The sequence below is a fragment of the Salmo salar genome, chromosome ssa16 (genome assembly GCF_905237065.1).
Source record: "Salmo salar chromosome ssa16, Ssal_v3.1, whole genome shotgun sequence".
Taxonomy (NCBI): Eukaryota; Metazoa; Chordata; class Actinopteri; order Salmoniformes; family Salmonidae; genus Salmo; species Salmo salar.
In genome coordinates, this window is record NC_059457.1 from 10,383,376 (window position 1) to 10,406,066 (window position 22,691).

Sequence of the window (22,691 nt, forward strand, 5' to 3'; positions counted from 1 at the left end):
GTTCCAGTGTCAATTGTGCACAACAACACTGTGTAAACCTCTACCGATGTGACATGAAATGCAGACAGAGAGACAAGAGACAGACAGATGGTATACCTGAGCTGCTGGGGGACTGCATGATGGTGAGTCCCACCTTTCTGAGGCAGAGCAGCTTGTGTAGAGGAGAGGTGCAGTGGTTCAACTGGCTCAGCTCCCTCTTGGCCCGGGGTATATTTATACTGTATTTGGTAATAGGGAAATACAACTGGGTATTGATACTATAATAGGATTCAGGGACACACTACAGGTTATATTATTGAATGGCTAGGTGATATTGATACTGGATGACACAGGTAAACATACTCCTATAGCCTATAGACACAACGGAACAGGTTATCTGATATGATGAAGATCTGTTTGTATTAGAAGTGGTATATGAGCAATATGGTGGTGTGCCCTTTTTGTTTGTGTTGTATGCAGACTTGCAAAGTTTCTCGTCCAGCATGTATAATGCGATGTCTGTATATCGTTACTTTGGACTGTAAACATAAAAGCAACCAACCTAAATTCAGATTTGACCCCCAAGTCTTTCTGCTGCAGGTCCTGCAGACCCCTGGTGGTTTTGTTGAAGGCAGAATCCTGTTGGAACAGTGATAATAAACATGGATATTAACCTTTACCGCATGGTGATTCTGAGGATATAAAAGACTGACAGTAATATCAAATTCTGTACAGACCTGGCTGGCTTCAAGAGTTCCCACAAAGTTGAAGATTAAATCATGGATACCATGATGTATATACATCTGAAAGATAAAATAGAAAATATGTATACTGACAACATTTCATAAAAACACATTAAGCATTATAGCATCACAACTCCGTAGAGCAGTTTTCAAATGTTCAATACAACACAATAGACAAAACTCTCTTACTTCCACCGCTTGTTTAAGGAGAGTCATCTGGAGCTCCTGTTTGGCCAGCACTTTCTGAAAGACAGGAGGTATAACCAATCTGGTTCAAATCTCAGGAAAGACAACTGGGTCGTGGTCCAGTAGGCACGTAGAAATGGAAAACTAGCCTGAACTTGTCCAATAAGAAACATTGCTACAGTGTGACCTACTGAACTGAAGATATGTAGATAATCAGGCAGTGTTGTCGACTTAGCGACTTTGTCACTAGATTTAGCGAGTTTTCAGACCCCTCCAGCTACTTATATTGGTAAAAGAGTATAGCAACACGTTTAGCTACTATTCAAGGCTACCCCAGCAACTTTTGGTTGATTTAGTGACTTCCCTATTTGTGTGAGTGTGTGCCCACTTGGCTGAGCCTAGCTGTGCTGCTCTGAGCACTGCTCCCTCTCTACCAGCTGCACGTGTGCCCCTTCCCCCACCTCTCTTCGCTCCCTCCCCATCTCTCTCCACTCCCTCTCTGCTGCTGCAGCGATAGAAATGAATTTATTCAATTGTTCCTTATTGTTAAATGATATCAGAGCTCTCCAGCATAAATAAGACTTTTTCTTAAAAATGCAAAAAAAAAAAATCTAAATAAGTTAACTACCATACAGTTAAAACATTTAAAATACAAATTAATTGATTCCTTTTTGTTCTCCTTCAAAACATTATTTGTTTTTGCTTTGGATAATTTTGTATTGCATGAGAGACAGCTTAAGTATGTTATTTTTTTATGTGCAAAATAACATTATGACATCCCTATTACTTCATGACCTCATCTAGTGACTTTTAGTGACAAATGGAGCAACCAACAGCTACTTTGCTTGAAAAATAGTTGGCAACCCTACAATCTAACAGTCATGTTCCTACAGTACTTACCAGGCTTGAGTCTCTCAACAGGCACTGAAGACATTTAGTATAAAGGGCATTCACTGAGTCCTGAGGGGAGAGGACACAGGTTAGAGCAGTGGTAACAGCAGAATAAATATTATATATCGCATAGTCCGGTCCAAAATTATTGGCACCATTGATAAAGCTGAGCAAAAAAAAAAAAAACACAGAAAAAATGTAATTTACAAATACTGAGCTATATTGTATGCTCCCATTTTTTTTTTTTTTTTTACATTTAATTATACTAACACAATTGGTCAGAGAAACAATTTGTTTTAAGAAGTTATAAAAAAAAAATAATGTAAAAAAAAAAAGGGGTCTAAATGATTGGCACCCGTGTTTTCAATATTTTACCTTGCGAAGTTAACGCCACTGAGCCTTTTTCTAAAATGTTTAATGCCTTCACTGACATTTGCAACCTCTCCCTGTCCGAGTCTGTAATACCAACATGTTTTAAGCAGACCACCATAGTGCCTGTGCCCAAGAACACTAAGGTAACCGGCCTAAATGACTACCGACCCGTAGCACTCACATCTGTAGCCATAAAGTGCTTTGAAAGGCTGGTCATGGCTCACATCAACACCATCATCCCAGAAACCCTAGACCCACTCCAATTTGTATGCTGCCCCAACAGATTCACAGATGATGCAGTCTCTATTGCACTCCACACTGCCTTTTCCCACCTGGACAAAAGGAACGCTTATGTGAGAATGCTATTCATTGACTACAGCTCAGCGTTCAACACCATAGTGCCCTCAAAGCTCATCAATAAGCTAAGGACCCTGCGACTAAACACCTCCCTCTGCAACTGGATCATGGACTTCCTGACGGGCCGCCCCCAGGTGGTAAGGGTAGGTAACAACACACCCGCCATGCTGATCCTCAACACAGGGGCCCCTCAGGGGTGCGTGCTCAGTCCCCTCCTGTACTCCCTGTTCACTAATGACTGCACGGCCAGGCACGACTCTAAAAGCACCATTAAATTTGCCGATGACACAACAGTGGTAGGCCTGATCACAGACAACAACGAGACAGCCTATAGGGAAGTCAGAGACCTGGCCATGTGGTGCCAGGACAACAACCTCTCCCTCAACGTGATCAAGACAAAGGAGATGATTGTGGACTACAGGAAAAAGAGGACCGAGCACGCCCCCATTCTCATCGACAGGGCTGCAGTGGAGCAGGTTGAGAGCGTCACGTTCCTTGGTGTCCACATCACCAACAAACTAACATGGTCCAAGCACACCATGACAGTCGTGAAGCAGGCACGACAAAACCTATTCCCCCTCAGAAGACTGAAAATATTTGGCATAGGCCCTCAGATCCTCAAAAGGTTCTACAGCTGCACCATCGATAGCATCCTGACTGGTTGCATCACTGCCTGTTATGGCAACTGCTCAGCCTCCGACCGCAAGGCACTAGAGGGTAGCGCGAACGGCCCAGTACAGCACTGGGGCCAAGCTTCCTGCCATCCAAGACCTCTATACCAGGCGGTGTCAGAGGAAGGCCCTAAAAATTGTCAAAGACTCCAGCCACCGTAGTCAGACTATTCTCTCTGCTACCACACGGCAAGCGGTACCGGAGCACCAAGTCTAGGTCCAAGAGGCTTCTAAACAGCTTCTACCCCCAAGCCATAAGACTCCTGAACATCTAGTCAAATGGCTAACCAGACTATTCACATTGCCCCCTCTCCACACCACTACCACTCTCGGTTGTCATCTATGCATAGTCACTTTAATTAACTCTACCTACATGTACATACTACCTCAACTAACCGGTGCCCCTGCACATTGATTCTGTACCGGCACCCACCGTATATATTCTTATTTTATTTTTTACTGCTGCTCTTTAATTACTTGTTACTTTTCTCTTATTCTTATTTGTATTTTTTTAAACTGCACTGTTGGTTAGGGGCTCGTAAGTAAGCATTTCATTGTAAGGTCTACACCGGTTGTATTCGGCGCATGTGACTAATACAATTTGACTTGAGAACACATTGGGAGTGATCTTAGACCCTTTATACAGAATTGTTCCAGATTGTTGATATCCTTCATCTGCACTTATGGACTGCCTTCTTCAATTCAAACCACAGATTTTCAATGTGGTTCAAGTCCTGAGGCTGCGCTATCCATTGCAAAATGTTGATTTTGTGGTCAAACCATTTATTTGTGGATTTTGATTTGTGCTTTCGCGGTCATTGTCTTGCTGGAAGATCCACTTGTGGCCAAATTTCAGCCTCCTTGCAGAGGCAACCATGTTTTGGGCTAAAATGTCCTGGTACTGGATAAAGTTCTACTATAAAGTTCAATGGGCTACAGGACCGGTGGAAGGGAAATAGCCCCATAACATCAAAGATCCACCACCTTTATAGTCGGTATGGGGTTCTTTTCTGTATACGTATATTTTTTCCCGATGCAAAACACTACTGGTGTGCGTGGACTAAGATCTCTACTTTCATATCATCCAACAAATGTAAATACCTGGAGTTTGCTTAACGGTATTGGCACTTGGATTGGAACCAGTGCCATGGTCAGATGACATGAAAATAGAGCTCTTTGGCCAAGCACACCAGTGGTGGGTTTTGCATCCTGGGGCCCTTGTTAAGGTCAACAGCATCATGAACTTTACCCAGTGCGAGGACGTTTTAGACAAAAACTTGACTGAAACTTCAGCAAGATAATAAAAAAAGGCTTAGTGCCATTATCTTCGCATGGTGAGGTATTGAAAACAGGGGAGGCAATAATGTTGACCCCTAAAATCTCTTTCTCTGAGCAATTGTATTAGTATAAAATAATTTCCCGATTTTTGGAGCATACAATTGAGCGCAGTACTTGTACTTATTTTACACAGTATTTTATGCTCAGCTTTATCAAGGATTCCAATCACTTTGGCTCTGACGATGTTACTTTCTCTTATACAGTACAATGCATATTAATAGTATTGTATCTATTACATTATAAATGAGTGCACTAGCTATGTATTCCAGTATACATAGTGTACAAAACTTTAGGAACACCTCCCTTAGATTGAGTTGCACCCCCTTTTGCCCTCAATTTGTCGGGCATGGATTCTACAAGGTGTCGAAAGTGTTCCACAGGGGTGCTGGCCCATACTGACTCAAATGCTTCCCATAGTTGTTGTGTCAAGTTAGCTGGATGTCTTGTGTGTGTGTGTGTGTGTGTGGACCATTCTTGATACACACGAGAAACTGTTAAGCGTGTAAACCCCAGCAGCGTTGCAGTATCTTGACACAAACTGGTGCGCCTGACACCTACTACAAAACCCCGTTCAAAGGCACTTCAATCTTTTGTCTCGCCCATTCACCCTCTGAATGGCACGCATCCACAATCCATGTCTCAAGGCTTAAAAATCATTCTAGAATCCTTCTCCTCCCCTTCATAGACACTGATTGAAGTGGATTTAACAGGTGACATCAATAAGAGATCATAGCTGTCACCTGGTCAGTCTACGTCATGGAAAATGCAGGTGTTCCTTATGTTTTGTACACTCAGTGTACGTTATCATGCGTGGAAATGGCTTTACTCGACCCTTAGATAGGTGGTTGTGAAATTGCTAGCTAGCTAGCAGTGAGCTAGTGGTGTCCATCAGGATTAGGCATGGTGCTTACAATGTGGTGTCGCAGTCCTTTCCTTTCCTGCTCTTTAAAGGAATGGCAGAAGCTGCTTATGAACTTGTCCAGTTTCTCCGCATGGCGGCCCAGAAACTCCCTGACATCCTCCACATTCTTCAGACAGTACAGGCCTGGGCTGGGGGTCACCTCCACTGAGAGAGGGAGGCAAGAAAGGTGAGAGTGAGAGAGAAGGTGAGATGGTGGCTGTAGGCATTTGTATCTGGTTCAACATTAACTAAAATCACACACCCACTTAAATACACTTTATGGCTTCTGGAGGAGAGCAGTACCTGGGCTTTGGTCTGTGTCGATGGGCCTGGTGATACAGAGGATGCTGTAGCTCTGCTCCTTCTCATTGTAAAAGGTCTCCTCAAACAGGATGGGCACGTTGGCTGGGGCCTGGAACCCTGCGCCGAGTCTGACCTGGCTGTCCTGGATGGTCAGCTCCTATCAGAGAGGAAGAGGAGGAGCAGACCCCCAATATCCTCCGTTATAGCAGAGTAGAATCAACCAAAGAGATACAGTTAGGCCAGAGAATATGAAATAGTCTGATGTTTTGGTGTAGTGCACCAATGATTCAACACAAATTCTACCATGTTAAAATAGAGGAAGAGAGGACAATGTTACACTGAGAAATTGTATACTAGTGTACTAACTGTAGAATCAAGAGATGGCTAATACTTTTTTTAAATTTAACTAGGCAAGTCAGTTAAGAACAAATTCTTATAGGCCGTCACTGGGCCAATTGTGTGCCGCCCTATGGTACTCCCAATCACGGCCGGATGTGATACAGCCTGGATAGAGACTGTGGCGTTTCCAGATGGTACTGGTCTGATGGAACTTACCTTCCCATCTACAGTCTGATATCCCTCTCCAGAGGGCTGTAAAACGTAGGTTTCAAACTGGGCTGCTGTGTACGCCCCAAGGGTTAGACTTCCACGGCACGGCACCAAAACCTGGGGGCACAGTAATATGATCATCATCAAGGTTAAAAAAAAACATGTTTCTCGTGACTCTAAGAATGGATTTATCAATGGTTTCATTGGTAAAGTTTCCACAATAAAAAAGCATCTGATCTCACTGTGACATTGCTACTTCGCCCCAGGAAGTAGCCTTGATTTCTTTATGATATGGCCTACTGCCCAGTGCCCACATGCAATCCAATACCCATGACAGCACAAACTCTTTGCTTCTCTTTTAAAGCATTTAATACCAGAGAAAATAAATCTGACATGATTCTAACACTGTAAATGGAGAAATATACACATTCATCTAACGGTTTCATGTTGTATTTGTTGCAATTTAAAATCAACTCAAAGTTCTCTCAAAGTCACCACAGGATTTTGTCGATGTAGCCTAGTTAACAGGCCTATGCTTGTTGGCCAACTGGTAAAATGAGGCTATTACAGACTAGTAAAATTACATTAGTTTTAACTTATGTTTGACTAAAAGATGCAGCTTGGTCATTCTCTCTCCCCTTGCACCTGGCTATCGGGAAAATTTGGGAAGTTTGTGCCTGTTTTTACTTTGCATATTAGAGCTTATGCATAGGTCTATGAGCCCAAGCCCCCCCCCAAAAAACAGAATTCAAATAATGATTGAGCCGTTATACAATACATAACCTACCTTATATTATGCATGGCCGAAAAACATTGTCTTTGGTACATAATTAGTCTAGCCTATACTCCAAAATTAAATAAATTCTAGCAATCACCTTGGAGTCTGTACCATCTTATTATGCATACTGGATGGACTGGTTACCTTGTGCTACGCTCAAAATGTTCTATCCATGAGTCTGGGAGAGAACGTATAGGCCTAGGCCAGTGGTCACCAACCCGTCGATTGGTTGAGCTCCAAGGCATTCCTAGTCGATCACCAAACAACTCTGTAAAAAGAACAAGGATAAAGCCTTGCACTCCAATTATCTTTATTCGTTCTGTTCCGTTGCCGGTAGTTGCACTTGATTCAGCAGCCATAGTGCCAGGAAGGCAGTGTTTTTTCCAACAACAAAAAATATATATAAATGTATTTAAAAAATATATATATCTTCCTTTATTATTTTCCCCTAACCCTACCATCCCTCCCATAATTGGAGTAAACTAATCAACAACAGTTAGGCTTCAGCTTCCATACTGTCATGACTCCAAGGCCTCCGATGAGCTTGGCAAATGGCTGACAGATAGCCAGACCCCCAGCCAGACCCTCCGCTCTCCCACGTAAATCTTATGCAGCTGAGAACCCAAAAACTCTAATGTCAAATAGTGAATATTGGAACAATATTTGTAAGATAGGAATGGTCAGTGGGGATCTAAAGAATAATCATGTCAAATTGTTTTTCATTTTGTGATGTCATTAAAAACAGTATAAACAAATACTGTAACTTGACATACAGTGTGAAAGCTCTTCAAGTTTACATCCTTTACATTGTGTAGGAAATATGAAGAACAATTACATTTTTTTGTTAAGATAGGAATGTGTTTTCAGTTTTCTAACGAGAACATAGTTAATGTGCAAAGGACATGAAAACTAAGCCACACACCGAATGAGGTCAGAAAAGCGTGTCAGTGTGATGGAACCGGCCTTTAAGGCCAGAGTGCTTAAAAGGACTCGCTAAGAATTAACATGCAGACCAGCAAACATGAAGAGTGAGCTAAAAGATGTGAGAGCGTGGTCCACACGTTGAAATGGTTAGAAACTGGAAACTCCACACAAGGTGAAGATAAAGACTAGACCTTAGCATTGCCAGTCTGCAGCTGGGCATGTAAAAGTGGTCCTAGAACCTTGACTAAAGACACAAGGTGGGAAGGAAAAAAATCCCATCTCAGACAACCATTGTCATCTATCACCAAAGGACATTGTGACCTCGGGTGTAAGGCTCTGGTTGTCCACCAATCGAGCCATTCCCCATACAAGGACTGATTGGTTTCAACAGAGAGACGAACAAAGCCATCTACACATAAATACATTGCATTTCTTACCCAAACGGGTGGCAACTTGTGTGTAAGGTATATGGTTACTGTGAGCGTTGTTTCCAAATGTACGATAAAATGTCCCTTTCCCCTCTCCATTTTCCGCAACCCCTTTTCCATATGTGTAACAAGCCATCGTATCTTGTCAGTCCACTAGAGAGGACAAGTACATTAGAGTGTCTAGTTTGAGAAACAGACACCTCACAAGTCCTCAACTAGCAGCTTCATTAAATAGTACCCGCAAAACACCAGTCTCAACGTCAACAGTGAAGAGGCGACTCCGGGATGCTGGCCTTCTAGGCAGAGTTGCAAAGAAAAAGCCTCATCTCAGAATGACCAATAAAAAGAAGATTAAGATGGGCAAAAGAACACAGACACTGGACAGAGGAACTTTGCTTAGAAGGCCAGCATCCCAGAGTTGCCTCTTCACTGTTGAGACTGGTATTTTGCGGGTGCTATTTAATGAAGCTAACAGTTGAGGACTTGTGAGGCATCTGTTTCTCAAACTAGACACTAATGTACTTGTCCTCTTGCTCAGTTGTGCAACGTGGCCACCCACTCTCTTTCTATTCTGGTTAGAGACAGTTTCCGCTGTTCTGTGAAGGAAGTAGTACACAGCGTTGTACAAGATCTTCAGTTTCTTGGAAATTTCTCACATGGAATAGCCTTCATTTCTCAGAACAGGAATAGACTGACGACTTTCAGAAGAAAGTTCTTTGTTTCTGGCCATTTTGAGCCTGTAATCAAACCCACAAATGCTGATGCTCCAGATACTCAACTACTCTAAACACCAAACACAAGTTTTATTGCTTCTTTAAATCAGAACAGTTCTTAGCTGTGCTAACATAATTGCAAAAGGTTTTTTTTAATGATCAATTAGCCTTTTAAACTGATAAACATGGATTAGCTAACACAACGTGCCATTGGAACACAGGAGTGATGGTTGATGATAATGGGCCTCTGTACACCTATGTAGACATCCCATAAAAACAAAAATCAGCCATTTCCAGCTAGAATAGTCATTTACAACATTAACACTGTATTTTTGATCAATTTGATGTCATTTTAATGGACAATTTATTTGAGCTTTTCTTTCAAAAACAAGGACATTAAGTGACCCCAAAATTTTGAACTGTAGTGTACATACACACACATATAAACTCAGCAAAAAAAGAAAACATTCCTTTTTCAGGACCCTGTCTTTCAAAGATAATCCAAATAACTTCACAGATCTTCATTGTAAAGGGTTTAAACACTATTTCCCATGCTTGTTCAATGAACCATAAACAATTAATGAACATGCACCTGTGGAACGGACGTTAAGACACTAACAACTTACAGACGATAGTCAATTAAGGTCACAGTTATTAAGACAGACAGGACTGGCAAAATGTGCTCTTCACTGACGAGTCGCGGTTTTGTCTCACCAGGGGTGATGGTCGGATTCGTGTTTATCGTCGAAGGAATGAGCGTTACACCGAGGCCTGTACTCTGGAGCGGTATCGATTTGGAGGTGGAGGGTCCGTCATGGTCTGGGGCGGTGTGTCACAGCATCATCGGACTGAGCTTGCCGTCATTGCAGGCAATCTCAACGCTGTGTGTTACAGGGAAGACATCCTCCTCCCTCATGTGGTACCCTTCCTGCAGGCTCATCCTGACATGACCCTCCAGCATGACAATGCCACCAGCCATACTGCTCGTTCTGTGCGTGATTTCCTGCAAGACAGGAATGTCAGCGTTCTGCCATGGCCAGCGAAGATCTCAATCCCACTGAGCACGTCTGGGACCTGTTGGGTCGGAGAGTGAGGGCTAGGGCCAATCCCCCTCCAGAAATGTCCGGGAACTTGCAGGTGACTTGGTGGAAGAGTGGGGTAACATCTCACAGCAAGAACTGGTAAATCCCATGAGGAGGAGATGCACTGCAGTACTTAATGCAGCTGGTGGCCACACCAGATACTGACTATTACTTTTGATTTTGACCCCCCCTTTGTTCAGGGACACAGTGTTCCATTTCTGTCAGTCACATGTCTGTGGAACTTGTTCAGTTTGTGTCTCAATTGTTGAATCTTGTTATGTTCATACAAATATTTACACATTCAGTTTGCTGAAAATAAACGCAGCTGACAGTGAGAGGACGTTTCTTTTTTGCTGAGTTTATATATCTTTTAGAGTTGAATTTGGGCATTGGTAACACTATAAACAACTTCTTCCATTGTGCCCCATATTCCTAATGAGTTAATTGTTACACAATTCATTAAATCTGGTAACAATTAAACAGTTGATACGTTAAATAACAGTCATCACATTAATTAAAGTCACGGCAATACTATATACATTTTACGGACACAGTATATTTAAGCAATATACCATATACACACACACACACACACACACACACACACAGCCAATATACCACAGCTAAGGGCTGTTCTTAAGCACGATGCAATGCGGAGTGCCTGGACATAGGCCTTAGCCGTGGTATATTGGCCATATATCACAAACCCCCGAGGTGCCTTATTGCTATTATAAACAGTTTACCAACGTAATTAGAGAAGTAAAAATAACTTTTGTTATACCTGTGGTATACGGTCAGCCAATCAGCATTCAGGGCTCGAACCACCCAGGTTATAATTTACAATAGTTATCTTTTGTTTGTTTTTAGTCCCATCCTTCAGCTCCACTCAACCCCTCCAATCTATCTCTGAACACCAACCAGGTGCGATTTCTATTTGCCATATATTTTTCAACTGAGCTGTGATGTTTTACAAAAAGTTCTGAACATTTCTATTCTCACAGATTCTACATATTGTTAATTAAAGTTTAATTTTTTTTTGCTAAGAGTATTATATTATTGATTGATTGACTATGACTTTTTAAAATCCTATTTGCAGAGTTAGCTCCAGGTAAATGTTGCAATTCTTCAGCCGTTCCTGAACCTGCGACCAAAAACAAGCTATATGGACAGTACCAAAACAAATTATCTAATGAATCCCTCTCATCGCAGAAAAATCTGCAGAGCTGGGATGGTTCTATCCCCCATATATAACATTCTATTGGTAACAAGAATTTTGTATAATAATGGTAATTGAAAAGTTTTCAACACAGTATTGTTTTGCGTATCAGTGGACTGTGCCATGGAATCGGTACATCGAAAATCTCTTCCCAACTATTTTGCAATCTATATAGCACAGTCCTTAAAATGAAACTGGTATACTTTCTTTCACCAATTGTGGTCTTTAATGCAGGGCTGACATACAAGTTCCTTACTTTCTCCCACGGTCCACTTGCTTCTTTCATTTTTACTGTAATGCTGCAATTTGTTGGTTGCAATTTTGCGTAAAGCAGACATTCCCATATATTTTTGTTAGCTGCATGTGTGTGACATAACTACACCAGTCCTATTTATGATATAATTTCCTTTTTAATACCGTTTTAATCAATTCGTATATTTCAGTTTAACCATAATATTTGTTAAACACCTATAAGCTATAAAATGCAGTTTGTCTCTTTATATCAAGTAATATTTCACTTTATCTGTACATCGGATTAACAACAATAATTGGTGCATGAGACAGAAATAACGCAGTGCAACTTGAGCTTCACAATCAGCTGGAAGACTGTCCTCATTTCTCAGTGGAGGGAGGGACGGCGAGACAGCCTCACCGCTGCTCTCTCCCGCCCCTCAAACCGAACATCAGATGCAGGCCATCAGTCCAGTAAAATAAAATAAAAAGCAAATTATTATGCTCACTCAGCTGTGCCTCAAAAGTAATACAACAAATGATCTATTAAAACGTGTGATCACATACCTAACATTTTGAAATATCTCAAAATGGTCTGAAAAGAACAACATTGGGAGGGCAATTCAAGCACAGCCAATCTACAGTGATAATGTATTGGGCATATAGCCTACTACAACCCTCCTTGCTACAGAACTGTTTTTAACAGGTTAATGTTGCAAAGGATGTTTTTTTTAAGTCATGATTTTAAAAAAATCTGAGCAGTAGATATGACCGCCACAGCCCTAACATTGTCAGCCGTTGATTGTCAAGCAAATAACTGCCGGTCTCACGGTAATTGACCGTTAATTAACAAACACATTTAGCATCTCCTGGCTTCTACGCACCCACTGACCTTGGGAACATTTACATTTTAAAAAGTTTAAATCCATTTAATACAGCCTACACCATCACAAGGCCTCACGGCCTTCGTCAGAGCTTTTGTGAGTTTTGTAAATTAGCACACTTATGTAGACCTAGCCTCACCCACATCCGTTCCAACGCATCGCATGGGGTTGGAGTCGAGGGAAAACAAATAAGTGCTACCAAATATAACAATATGCATTTCATAAATATTCAAATAAAGTGTGTACATTTACATTTTAGTCATTTAGCAGACGCTCTTATCCAGAGCGACTTACAGTAGTGAATGCATACATTTCATAATTATAATTTTTTCCCCCCGGTACTGGTCCCCCGTGGGAATCGAACCCACAACCCGGGCGTTGCAAACACCATGCTCTACCAACTGAGCCACACGGGACCCCCGTAAAACATATTCAACACGTCTGTAAAACCACAACACTTAACCAGCATGGCTACCACAGCATTCTGCAGCGATACACCATCCCATCTGGTTTGCGCTTAGTGGGACTATCATTTGTTTTAACAGGACAATGACCCAACACACCTCCAGGCTGTGTAAGGGCTATTTGACCAAGAAGGACAGTGATGGAGTGCTGCATCAGATGACCTGGCCTCCACAATCAACCGACCTCAACACAATTGAGATGGTTTGGGATGAGTTGGATAGCAGAGTGAAGGAAACTCAGCCAACAAGTGCTCAGCATATGTGGGAACTACTTCAAGACTGTTGGAAAAGCATTCCTCATGAAACTTGTTGAGAGAATGCCAAGAGTGTGCAAAGCTGTCATCAAGGCAAAGGGTAGCTACTTTGAAGAATCTCAAATATATTTTGATTTGTTTAACACTTTTTTCTTACTACATGATTCCATGTGTGTTATTTCATAGTTTATGTCTTCACTATTATTCTACAATGTAAAAAAAATTGTAAAAATAAAGAAAACCCAAGAATGAGTAGGCGTGTCCAAACTGTTGACTGGTGCTGTATAGCTGGCAAACAGTAGTGAATTTCATACAACTAACTTGATCACCTCACTTAAGTTGCTCTTTGTGCTTCTTTGTAAACAAGCGCACGTGACTGGCTCAAATAGCTGTTTTGGGAAACTAGTAAGCGTCATAATAAGAAATAATCTAACAGGCAAAATTATGAACATAATGTGCTTTATCTATTACCTAGTGCACAAGTTGACTGCAGGCATCTATAAAAAAAAAATAAAAAAAAAAAAAAGACTAATATTCAATTTTATAACCAACACTAAAATTGTATTGGAAACTCATACCGATGGTATTTCGAAATACCCGGGATACAGTATACCGCCCAACCAAGAGTTTCTCTCTACATTTCCTTCATAACGCTAAGTTTGACAATTATTTGCTAGGAGATAGCTAAGCTAGTCGACATGTTTCAGGTAGCTAAGCTACCTAGCTTGAAGATGTGCTAACAGTGCATGATGTTGGGTTCTAAGAATATGAAATATACTTATTCATGTCACTGAGGGTGAGAGGGTAATGTATAACGTTACATTATATCAGTTATCCTATTGAAATATTGAGTGCAACGAAGCGTTCACATGTGGCAGGCATTGATAAGGGGAGAGAGCCTTGGATTAGTGATGGGGGGGGGGGGGGGGGGTCGAGATCAGGTCACGTTATGGGAGAAATAAAAGTTTATGGCCCGTATCACTTAGTGTCCTGCCTAGCAGTAAAGATACAATGTTTGTACAGATGTGTAGGAGGAGACTCAGCCTAGTTGGAAGGGTTAAATATCAGTGCTTGTGTAAAAATGTTTTTGTCTGAATGTAGCTGTATTGACCCTCTGGGAAGAATAAACTTGGTTAAACTTTCATAGTGTCTGTAGAGTTATTTTACTCTGGGAATTGGAACGGAACAATAGTAAACAATAAGCCAGCTATGAAGTTAACAGTCCAATCAAAGACCTTAATCAAAGACATAAGACCTTGACTTATCTGTGGCCAATTACTTTTTAATTAAAAAAATTATTAACAGGCACCGCTTTGACTATATGCAACGCAGGACAAACTAGTTAACCTAGTAATATCATCAACCATGTGTAGTTAACAAGTGATTATGTGAAGATTGATTGTTTTTTTATTTTTTTATAAGATAAGTTTGATGCTAGCTAGTAACTTACCTTGGCTCCTTGCAGCCACAAGATCCTTTTGATGCTGCATTCAGGTAACAGGTGGTCAGCCTGCCACGCAGTCCCCTTGTGGATTGCAATGTAATCGGCCATAATCGGCATCCAAAAAGGCCGATTGTTATGAAAACTTGAAGTCAGCCCTAATTAAAAAAATAAATAAAATAAATCGGCCATGCCATGCCGATTAATCAATGAAGCACCGAAGATGGACTTTTGCTGGCTAGCTCACCCAGCAGGTGCTAAGACAATCACGCGCTGAGACAATCACACGCAACCACAGAAAATCAATGACATCTACGTTCTGTAATTAATTTTCTGTCTGCCCATCCACCACAGAAAGCACAGAGTGAGGCTGAAACGGCTGCATTTTGGAGCTGCCTTATTCAACGAAAATGTACCAAAACAATGGGAAAGCGACCACATATGCTTTATTAGATCAATCAAACCTTTTAAATAAAATGTTATTATTTGCTGATATGATATATTGTTGTGACATGAAATAACAGAATTGCATACACATTTCCTAGATATTGGTGGGGCTCCACCCCACCTGCCACATCACCACTGCTTGCCTGAACATGCTACTATTCTGCTGAGCCTCGTCCCTAATACATACATAATGTAAAAGGCTGAGCTGACCACTATATGTAGCCCCACAGCCATAGCTGTCAGTCACTCACGATGCCATGGAACTCTGCCACTCTGCTGCACAGGTCGGGTCGCTGCTTCTCCAGCGCCAGATAAAAAGGGTTGTTCTGGAGGTTCTCATCATACAGAGCCATAAGGAACTGGATCTCTGGCTCCTGTGAGGAAGAGAGGACAGTTTACAGTAAATATGTGGTGGGAGGGAAGGATTCCATAGCAGGAAATTCAGCTGACAAAACATGCATTCATGTTGCTCCAAAAGGAACAGAGATTCAGCCCTGGGCGTATGTCACGCATCACTACATCACAGGAGATCTATTTGAATGTAAACATTTTTCATTTTTATCAAAATGAATTTTTGTGCAGAAAAGTGTTCTGGAACATGTGAACTTTCATGTGCCTTAATAACAAACATGTATGTCATCTGTAAATACAAATACAATTGTTAAAACACAAGCCTAGTTGGTTTAGGCACGGAAAAAGGCAGGTACCTTCCCGCTAGCCATGCCATGACTGGCTGAGATATGCCGAGAGATGATTGGTCTGCCATGTAGCAGGCTTCTGTCTATAACATGAGCTGGTCAGTATGTGTTGGTAATCCTTTCTAACGCAGCTTTTTTGAAAAATATCACGAAGTAGAACTGGCTCTCCACTTTCTGGAGGACCGAGTTTTGAAATCAGTGGAATTAAAGTAGGATAGCTGAGGAGATGGAGAAGATTCTGCCGTTTGATTGCAAATAGTCGAAAAGAAAACACATAGGCTGTTGTAGAAAACACCTGTCTCCGGATTACGTCTTCAAACTAAGGGAAAGGAAAGGGAAACCACGGCAACCGTGACAGAGTGGGAGAAGCGTCCATCCATGTATACAGGTAAGATAGTCTAGCTTGCTACACTTTCAGATATAATACGTTTCTAATTGCCAAAAAGTAGTTTTCATTTCAAGATAAAGTGTACTAGCTAACGTTAGTTGGCTGGCTGGCTGGCTAGCTAGCGTTACGTGTACGATCTGTGTAGTAATATTATTCATATCTCAGAGACATTTGCATTGCTAGTTATAGCCTAATGTAAATATGTTCACTACATCTTCTGTATTATGTGCATATGACAAATACATCTAGATTTTATTTGATATAGTTTGTGTTTACCAGAGACGGTAATGTGATGAACATGGCCTGGACCAAAGTCAAATTAGGATATCACGTTAGGCCAACGAGGCAGTGTCCAAGTTCTAAAATTCTCTGGAAGAATGCCCTGCTTTTATTTCGTCACACTCACAACCGCTATTTTCTGTAATTAGCTCGCCATTAACTTGTAAATAATGATCTTGTTGTGAGTTCATTTTCCTGTAATAATGAAGACAAATGAGCTAAAGTGAAGATGTCAGCTATATGATACGGTCATTATTTGAACTGGCTAGCCAGCTAAATTAACATTAGCTAGCTAGCTAACAAGCTAGAAACGAATCATAACATTGTTGATAACGTTGCTTTTAGTTGCCTGGTTAACTAGATTGACATACTAAATTCATTTTTAAACGGGTGGGTTTATTGGTGTTAAAATACACCATTTATGCTGTTTTGGACCACCAGGCTGCTGATGTCATGCAGTCTGTAGTTGTGTTTATACTATTTCATAACGACAAGTTTGATGTTGGACGACAATAGAATGTTCATGATGTCACTGCGACAACTGTCGATAGACGTAGTATAAGCCAGCCTTTAGTCTTGAAGTCTTTGGTTGTTTAGCACATGGCCTCACGTGAATCCTTAAAGAGATGGGTGGTGCTAAGGCTTAAGAGGGTGTAAACGATGCTGAATGGATGGGTGTAGACAAAGGGCTCTCCAGTAGGTTTACCAAAAGATTCAAGGGCCATTTTCTCAAAATTGAGGTTACAAGTTTATCAACTTCCAAAGCAGAATTACTTTCCCATTGTTCCTCAACTGTAGTGTATGATATACAATTTTCTAGCTCTGAGTCTCTACTTTTATCCAATGTAAAAAACTATTTCAAATTTCGATACATAAGACTGAATCGAGCCGGTCGGTCACATATTAGAGTTGTTGACATGAGGTAGGTTAGGACTAAACTGCTGGTTGGCTAAGAGGGGTTTCAATATCAATAGTGTCTGCCAAGAGGACTAGTGTTGATGGCACCAGCACATGATTTGGTTGCACAAATGTTTAGTGACCTGACCTGTGTCCCACAACGTACCTGCAATCCATACAGAACCAGACTAATAATGACTAGCCATCTTTTAAATTAGCATGCCCCTGCAAGGCTTGACACTCAGGTAAATTTGCAGGTGGCACACCGGTCCAGTGCCAACTGAAAGCTACTTGCGCGGATTCAAAATAATAAAAGGCCAGGGAAAGCGGATGTTACCATTCATTTTCCTATAATGATCAACCCTCCATACACAAACAATTACATTTTAACTCGACAATATGATATTTAAATGGATTATTTGGAGAAAAAAAAAAAAACTTTTGTGCAATCTCAAAAAGGCTGTATTATATTTAGCGATTTTGAACAGTCTAACACAGTAGGGCCTGTGTTTTGTTTTTCCAGGTTTCCGAGTTCTCAGGTTTCTACTGAAAATCACACTTGTTGCTCTCAGTCCACAACAATTCTTAAACCACATCAGGAGACCACTGTTGAGGTCTTTAGTTGAACTTTAATTCAATTGCGCGCCTAGCAAGAGACCTGTTTGTACTGTACAATGTAGGCTACATGTGATGGCATAGTTTGCTAAACAAATGCCCTGCGCTTGATACAAATCATCATGATTTCATTCTGCCAGGTAGACCTACTCTGCAGTCAACAGTTAATTGGGAAGGTATTTTGGGAAAGCCTTTAGAAATGTTGATTGGTATAGCCTACATGTCCATCAAGCTGCCTCACGCTACAGAAACAGGAGATAGGCTCCTGCCCTATGGGCTGCTCTGGTTTGGTCACGGCTTAGGCCTACTTTACTTGAAGAGGACAAAGAAGCAGAGACAGAAGCAGCTAGGTCCGGAAGCTCGCTCTCCTCTTTCCTGAGGCATCTTAAAACCACAGCAGGAACAACAGGAAGATTGTCTGTCCCTCTCCAGGGTCACTTTTCACCTCCCTCACTCGCCAGCCAGCTGCCTCTCAGCTGAGCTTGTTAACGTTCTCGGAAATTAAATTACTAAAAGTTGGTTCACCACATAATTGCATGATCTCCAAAGCAGGGCGTGAGATTCTTCCTTTGTATGACTTGCTTGGGAGACCTTGTCACAGACATCAAATTTCAATGAGGCAGTCAGTCGCCCACAAAGACACACAGGAATGATCTGACTATCAGGTTGTTGGGGCGGCAGGTAGCCTAGTGGTTAGAGCGTTGGGCCAGTAACAGAAAGGTTTGCTGGATCGAATCCCCAAGCTGACAAGGTAAAAATCTGTTGTTCTGCCCGATAGGCCGTCATTGTAAATAATAATTTGTTCTTAACAGATTTGCCTAATTAAATAAAATGTTTAAAAATAACGGTGAGGTGTGACTTTTCTTTTGAGGTCAGTCTCATTACTGGTTGAATAGGCCTAATAGGAGAGAGGAGATTGTCTTGTCTGGTTGGTCTCTGCTGTGTCCCAGCTATTAGTGCTAAGAGTGCAGATGGTAGCTTTGTAGAGGACACTTGGACATGGTTGTGCATAAACAACAAATTGTATGCAATAAGCTAGGTCTATTTTGTGTGCACTGTCTTGTCTGCATCGGGGGTACTCAAGTATTATTTGAGAAGGTCTGGTCACACAAATTTCCTAGGTGACAAAGTCCCAGATGGATAATGTAATTTATCAGCGTAGTAACAAATCCCCACTTCGCAATCATCTTGTTGGCGGAGAGAAAATGTTGCAGTTTTAATTTCCACCATTTATTTTTTTGCATGAGGCAGGGATTTTTTTTTGCTGTTTTAAAGCTAATTTCCTGCAATTCTATGCATTCTTCCATGGCTTATGTGTGTTTATATGATACCAGGGGTCAAAGCCCGACTGAGTAAATAAGAAAAGTAAAATTACAAAATTCGGGACCTGCAGCCCGTATTGACCCCTATTCTGGGTTCGGATCCGGTCCGCCAGTTGAGTCTGGGGGCTCTACATCTCTGCTTGATGTGTCAAGTTATAAATGTTCTCCAATCCTGTAAATGTTTAGATGTTAGCCTCATCTCCTTTTGAATCAAAACTTATCTAAAATAAAATGTTATTGGTCATATACCCAATTAGCAGATGTTTTTGCAGGTGTAGCGCAATGCTTGTAAATATGAGATTTAGCCAGGTCACATGTTCTTCTGATGTAAGATTCCAATCAATCCATTGAAACACCATAAAAACATGTGAGCATCATCCCCAAAATGGGGAACAAAAAAAGTATGAAATCCATTCAAGTCTCATCTAAGATCAGTTCATCAGGCTACTCACTTGATTGCGCCTCGTAAACAGGCCTTGAAACGCTGAGATCAACATCATCTTTACGAATCCTAGGAATGATAATGCCATGGGGGGGGGGGGGGGGGTCTTCGCAGCAGAGAATAGGGCTCTTCTAAACCAGCCTCCTTGGAGTCTGACTGGGCTTCATAGTGAAGCAGTAACTGTCTTAGCGTGAAGGCAGCAGCACCACTCCACCCTCATCTCACTGTGCTGCTGCCTCCTTGGTATCAGATGGATGCTGCCTGCTGGCCTGAAACCCTGAAGAATGTGCCATCTAACCATGTGACCGGTCAGCTGGGTCTGAACAGCCCTGTTTGGGGGAAACCTTCCTTCACACGTGTGGGGAGTGAACCGCACGGCTTACAGCCCATTTTCCACTTCAGGAAAGCCAAGGCAGGCATTTCATGATGGGTGGGTTGGTGATGGGATCTGGCCTTTGTGAGCATAAATACAAATGTCCGTTCTCTTCAAGATAAAGGGAAATAAAGTATTGTCAGTCTGGCCTTCAATCCTGTTTGGTCACACTGTATAGACCATCACCTGTCAAACTGAATCCACAGTGGGATGAGTATCTGCAGGTTTTCGCTCCTCTCTTGTACTTGATTGATCAATTAAGGTCATCGATTAGTTAGGAACTCCCCTTGGTTGTCTAGGTTTTAATTGGAAATAACAAAAACCAGCATGCACTCGGCCCTCCACGGAATGAGTTTGACACCCCAGCTGTACAATCTAATATTGATGACAAAAGGTTATCTTGAGGCTGTCAAGTGTCCTACTTATATATATCAGTACACTCGTAACAACTTAAGTATTAAGAAACTTCTATTAGATCAAATAAACCTCAACTAGCAAATAAGCCATTCATGTTTTGGTTGAACAAATTCGACACATTGACCTCCATACAAAAACTCCTTGCTTGGTGGGCGAAACAATAAAAAAAAAAAAAGAACAGTACTTGCTGGTGGGAGACAGATTTTCCACCGAGTTGTGCCTCTCTCTTCCTCTCTGAACATACTGATAGGCTTCAGGACGAGCAGAAACAATTATCGCAATTCAAACACAAGGTTTCAAACTTACCGATTCAATTGCACTGTAAACAAATAGGAGAAAACATCATTTCCTCTGCCAAAGCCATGGTAATGTTTACAGAGTCAGACTCTCGTTTTGATTCCTCAATACAGCCAACATCACCATCTATAATATGCATCCTGTTGTTTCCATGGAAAGTCGTTTCCCCAACGACATTGCAGAGTAGGGCTATGTCATGTGCTTTTCCAACAGAATAATAAAATAACTGACATTGATATAATGTAATTTAGAGTTTTGATCACTACTTCGGTATCCCACGGTTAACATTGCAAAACTGGATATCGTTTTATGTGCCCACAAATCAAATTTTGTGGATGACCATCTTAAATTGTGCTCATCAAAGGCTTTTAAATACCACTGTTTTGTGTTCTACTTGTAGCCCTGGTTGCCCTGAAAAGAAATGGTAAAACACTTCATTGTGAGGCTAAATATATGGGCTAGACATGTAGATAAATGAAAGTCAGATAAATGAAAAGCCCATTTTTGCTGGGACTGATAGGGTTAATCCTCGCTAGCAATACAGTTTTGGAAACCCTCTCATAAGCGAGAAAGAATCTTTCAAACACAAAATATACACTTACTGTACACAATTTAGTAAAGTTGAACCAGGCTGTTTTCACAATGACACATCCTCTCACCATGCGCTCACATTTCCATTGGACACTACAATTCAACATTTCCGGCTGGATCGCAAGTGCTTCTGAAAATACAGCCGGGTGCAACTTTGCTAAACAGCATACACTAAGTGTATCTTTTGTATAAGCAAGCTTGGCATATTTGCGATTAAACACTGTTTGGGCAACATCTGGCAATAAGGGACGTGGAATAACTACTGTAATGCAATTACATTTGAGTCATAAGGACTCGTGGGCCAATTCTCATGGAAAGATTAAACGGTAAAAATCTGTCAAGGCACACATAGAATTGTGTAATTACATGCAGCAACAGTTCCTGGTTTGGGTTTTTGTCATAGATTTTTGTACAAATCAGGATTGGACGAAGGCAGTGCTTGAACTGATGATTTTCAAGCCCGGGTGCAGATGATAAACCAATTTCCACTGGATTCCACTGCCACAAAGTCAAAATTGTCTGCATTGTAAAAATTCATTAAATCAAAACAAAACATTTGGGGGGGGGGGGGATACCTAGTCAGTTGCACAACTGAATGCATTCAACCTATATGTGTCTTCCGCATTTAACCTAACCCCTCTGAATCAGAGAGGTGCGGGGGGCTGCTTTAAATCGACGCCATCTGTGCCCGGGGAGCCCATCTGTGCCCGTTGTTGTTGAGGGTTAACTGCCTTGCTTTCCCCATAGAAATGGCTGAACGAACCAGAGGTAACTCATTTCCGGTTATTAGGACTACAAGCATGACGAGCTCTACTGCATTCCGCCCAGCAATAAAACAGGAAGTGACAAACTTTCATGAGATAAGAGAATTTTACTTCTGGGTAACAGAGATTACACCACTGACCTCATGGTCTAGGAATTCTCAAGACTGACTGGTGACCTTTGACACATAGGCTACAGACTCCTTGGCCAATACTACTAAATGAAAAACTGGTCTATTGTATAGGCCCTGTAGCATATGGAGCTATACATCTAACACAATTGTCCATAACTTCCCAATAGTATCAGACTCTCAAGGTTTATTAAGGTCACTGTATGAATTGTACCTGCAAGCACTGTATTATTTAAAAAACAATTGGTTTGATATTCAAGTATAGAGTAAACAGTATGTCAGTTTCCATTGCCAAGTTAATTCTACAGAGCATGACAGCCCCGACATA

At 41.4% G+C, this 22,691-nt stretch overlaps 1 protein-coding gene across 5 annotated transcripts in view; it reads right to left on the reverse strand.

Annotated features, from left to right (window-relative positions):
* The window catches only part of LOC106573252 (ankyrin repeat domain-containing protein 27), a 38,593-nt gene that overhangs the window by 15,016 nt on the left and 886 nt on the right, over positions 1-22,691 (reverse strand). For 3 of the 5 annotated variants that reach the window (XM_045696909.1, XM_045696910.1, XM_045696907.1), the window contains exons 2-11: positions 15,404-15,526; positions 14,715-14,863; positions 6,297-6,407; positions 5,742-5,898; positions 5,449-5,603; positions 1,809-1,868; positions 912-965; positions 717-782; positions 542-618; positions 97-218 (exon numbers count right to left, since the gene is read on the reverse strand). In XM_045696909.1, coding sequence (XP_045552865.1) covers positions 97-218; positions 542-618; positions 717-782; positions 912-965; positions 1,809-1,868; positions 5,449-5,603; positions 5,742-5,898; positions 6,297-6,407; positions 14,715-14,825 — 913 coding nt within the window. In that variant the 5' untranslated portion in view covers positions 14,826-14,863; positions 15,404-15,526. The remainder of the gene's footprint in view (positions 1-96; positions 219-541; positions 619-716; positions 783-911; positions 966-1,808; positions 1,869-5,448; positions 5,604-5,741; positions 5,899-6,296; positions 6,408-14,714; positions 14,864-15,403; positions 15,527-22,691) is intronic. The other 2 variants (XM_014148155.2, XM_014148153.2) reach the window with 1 other exon arrangement.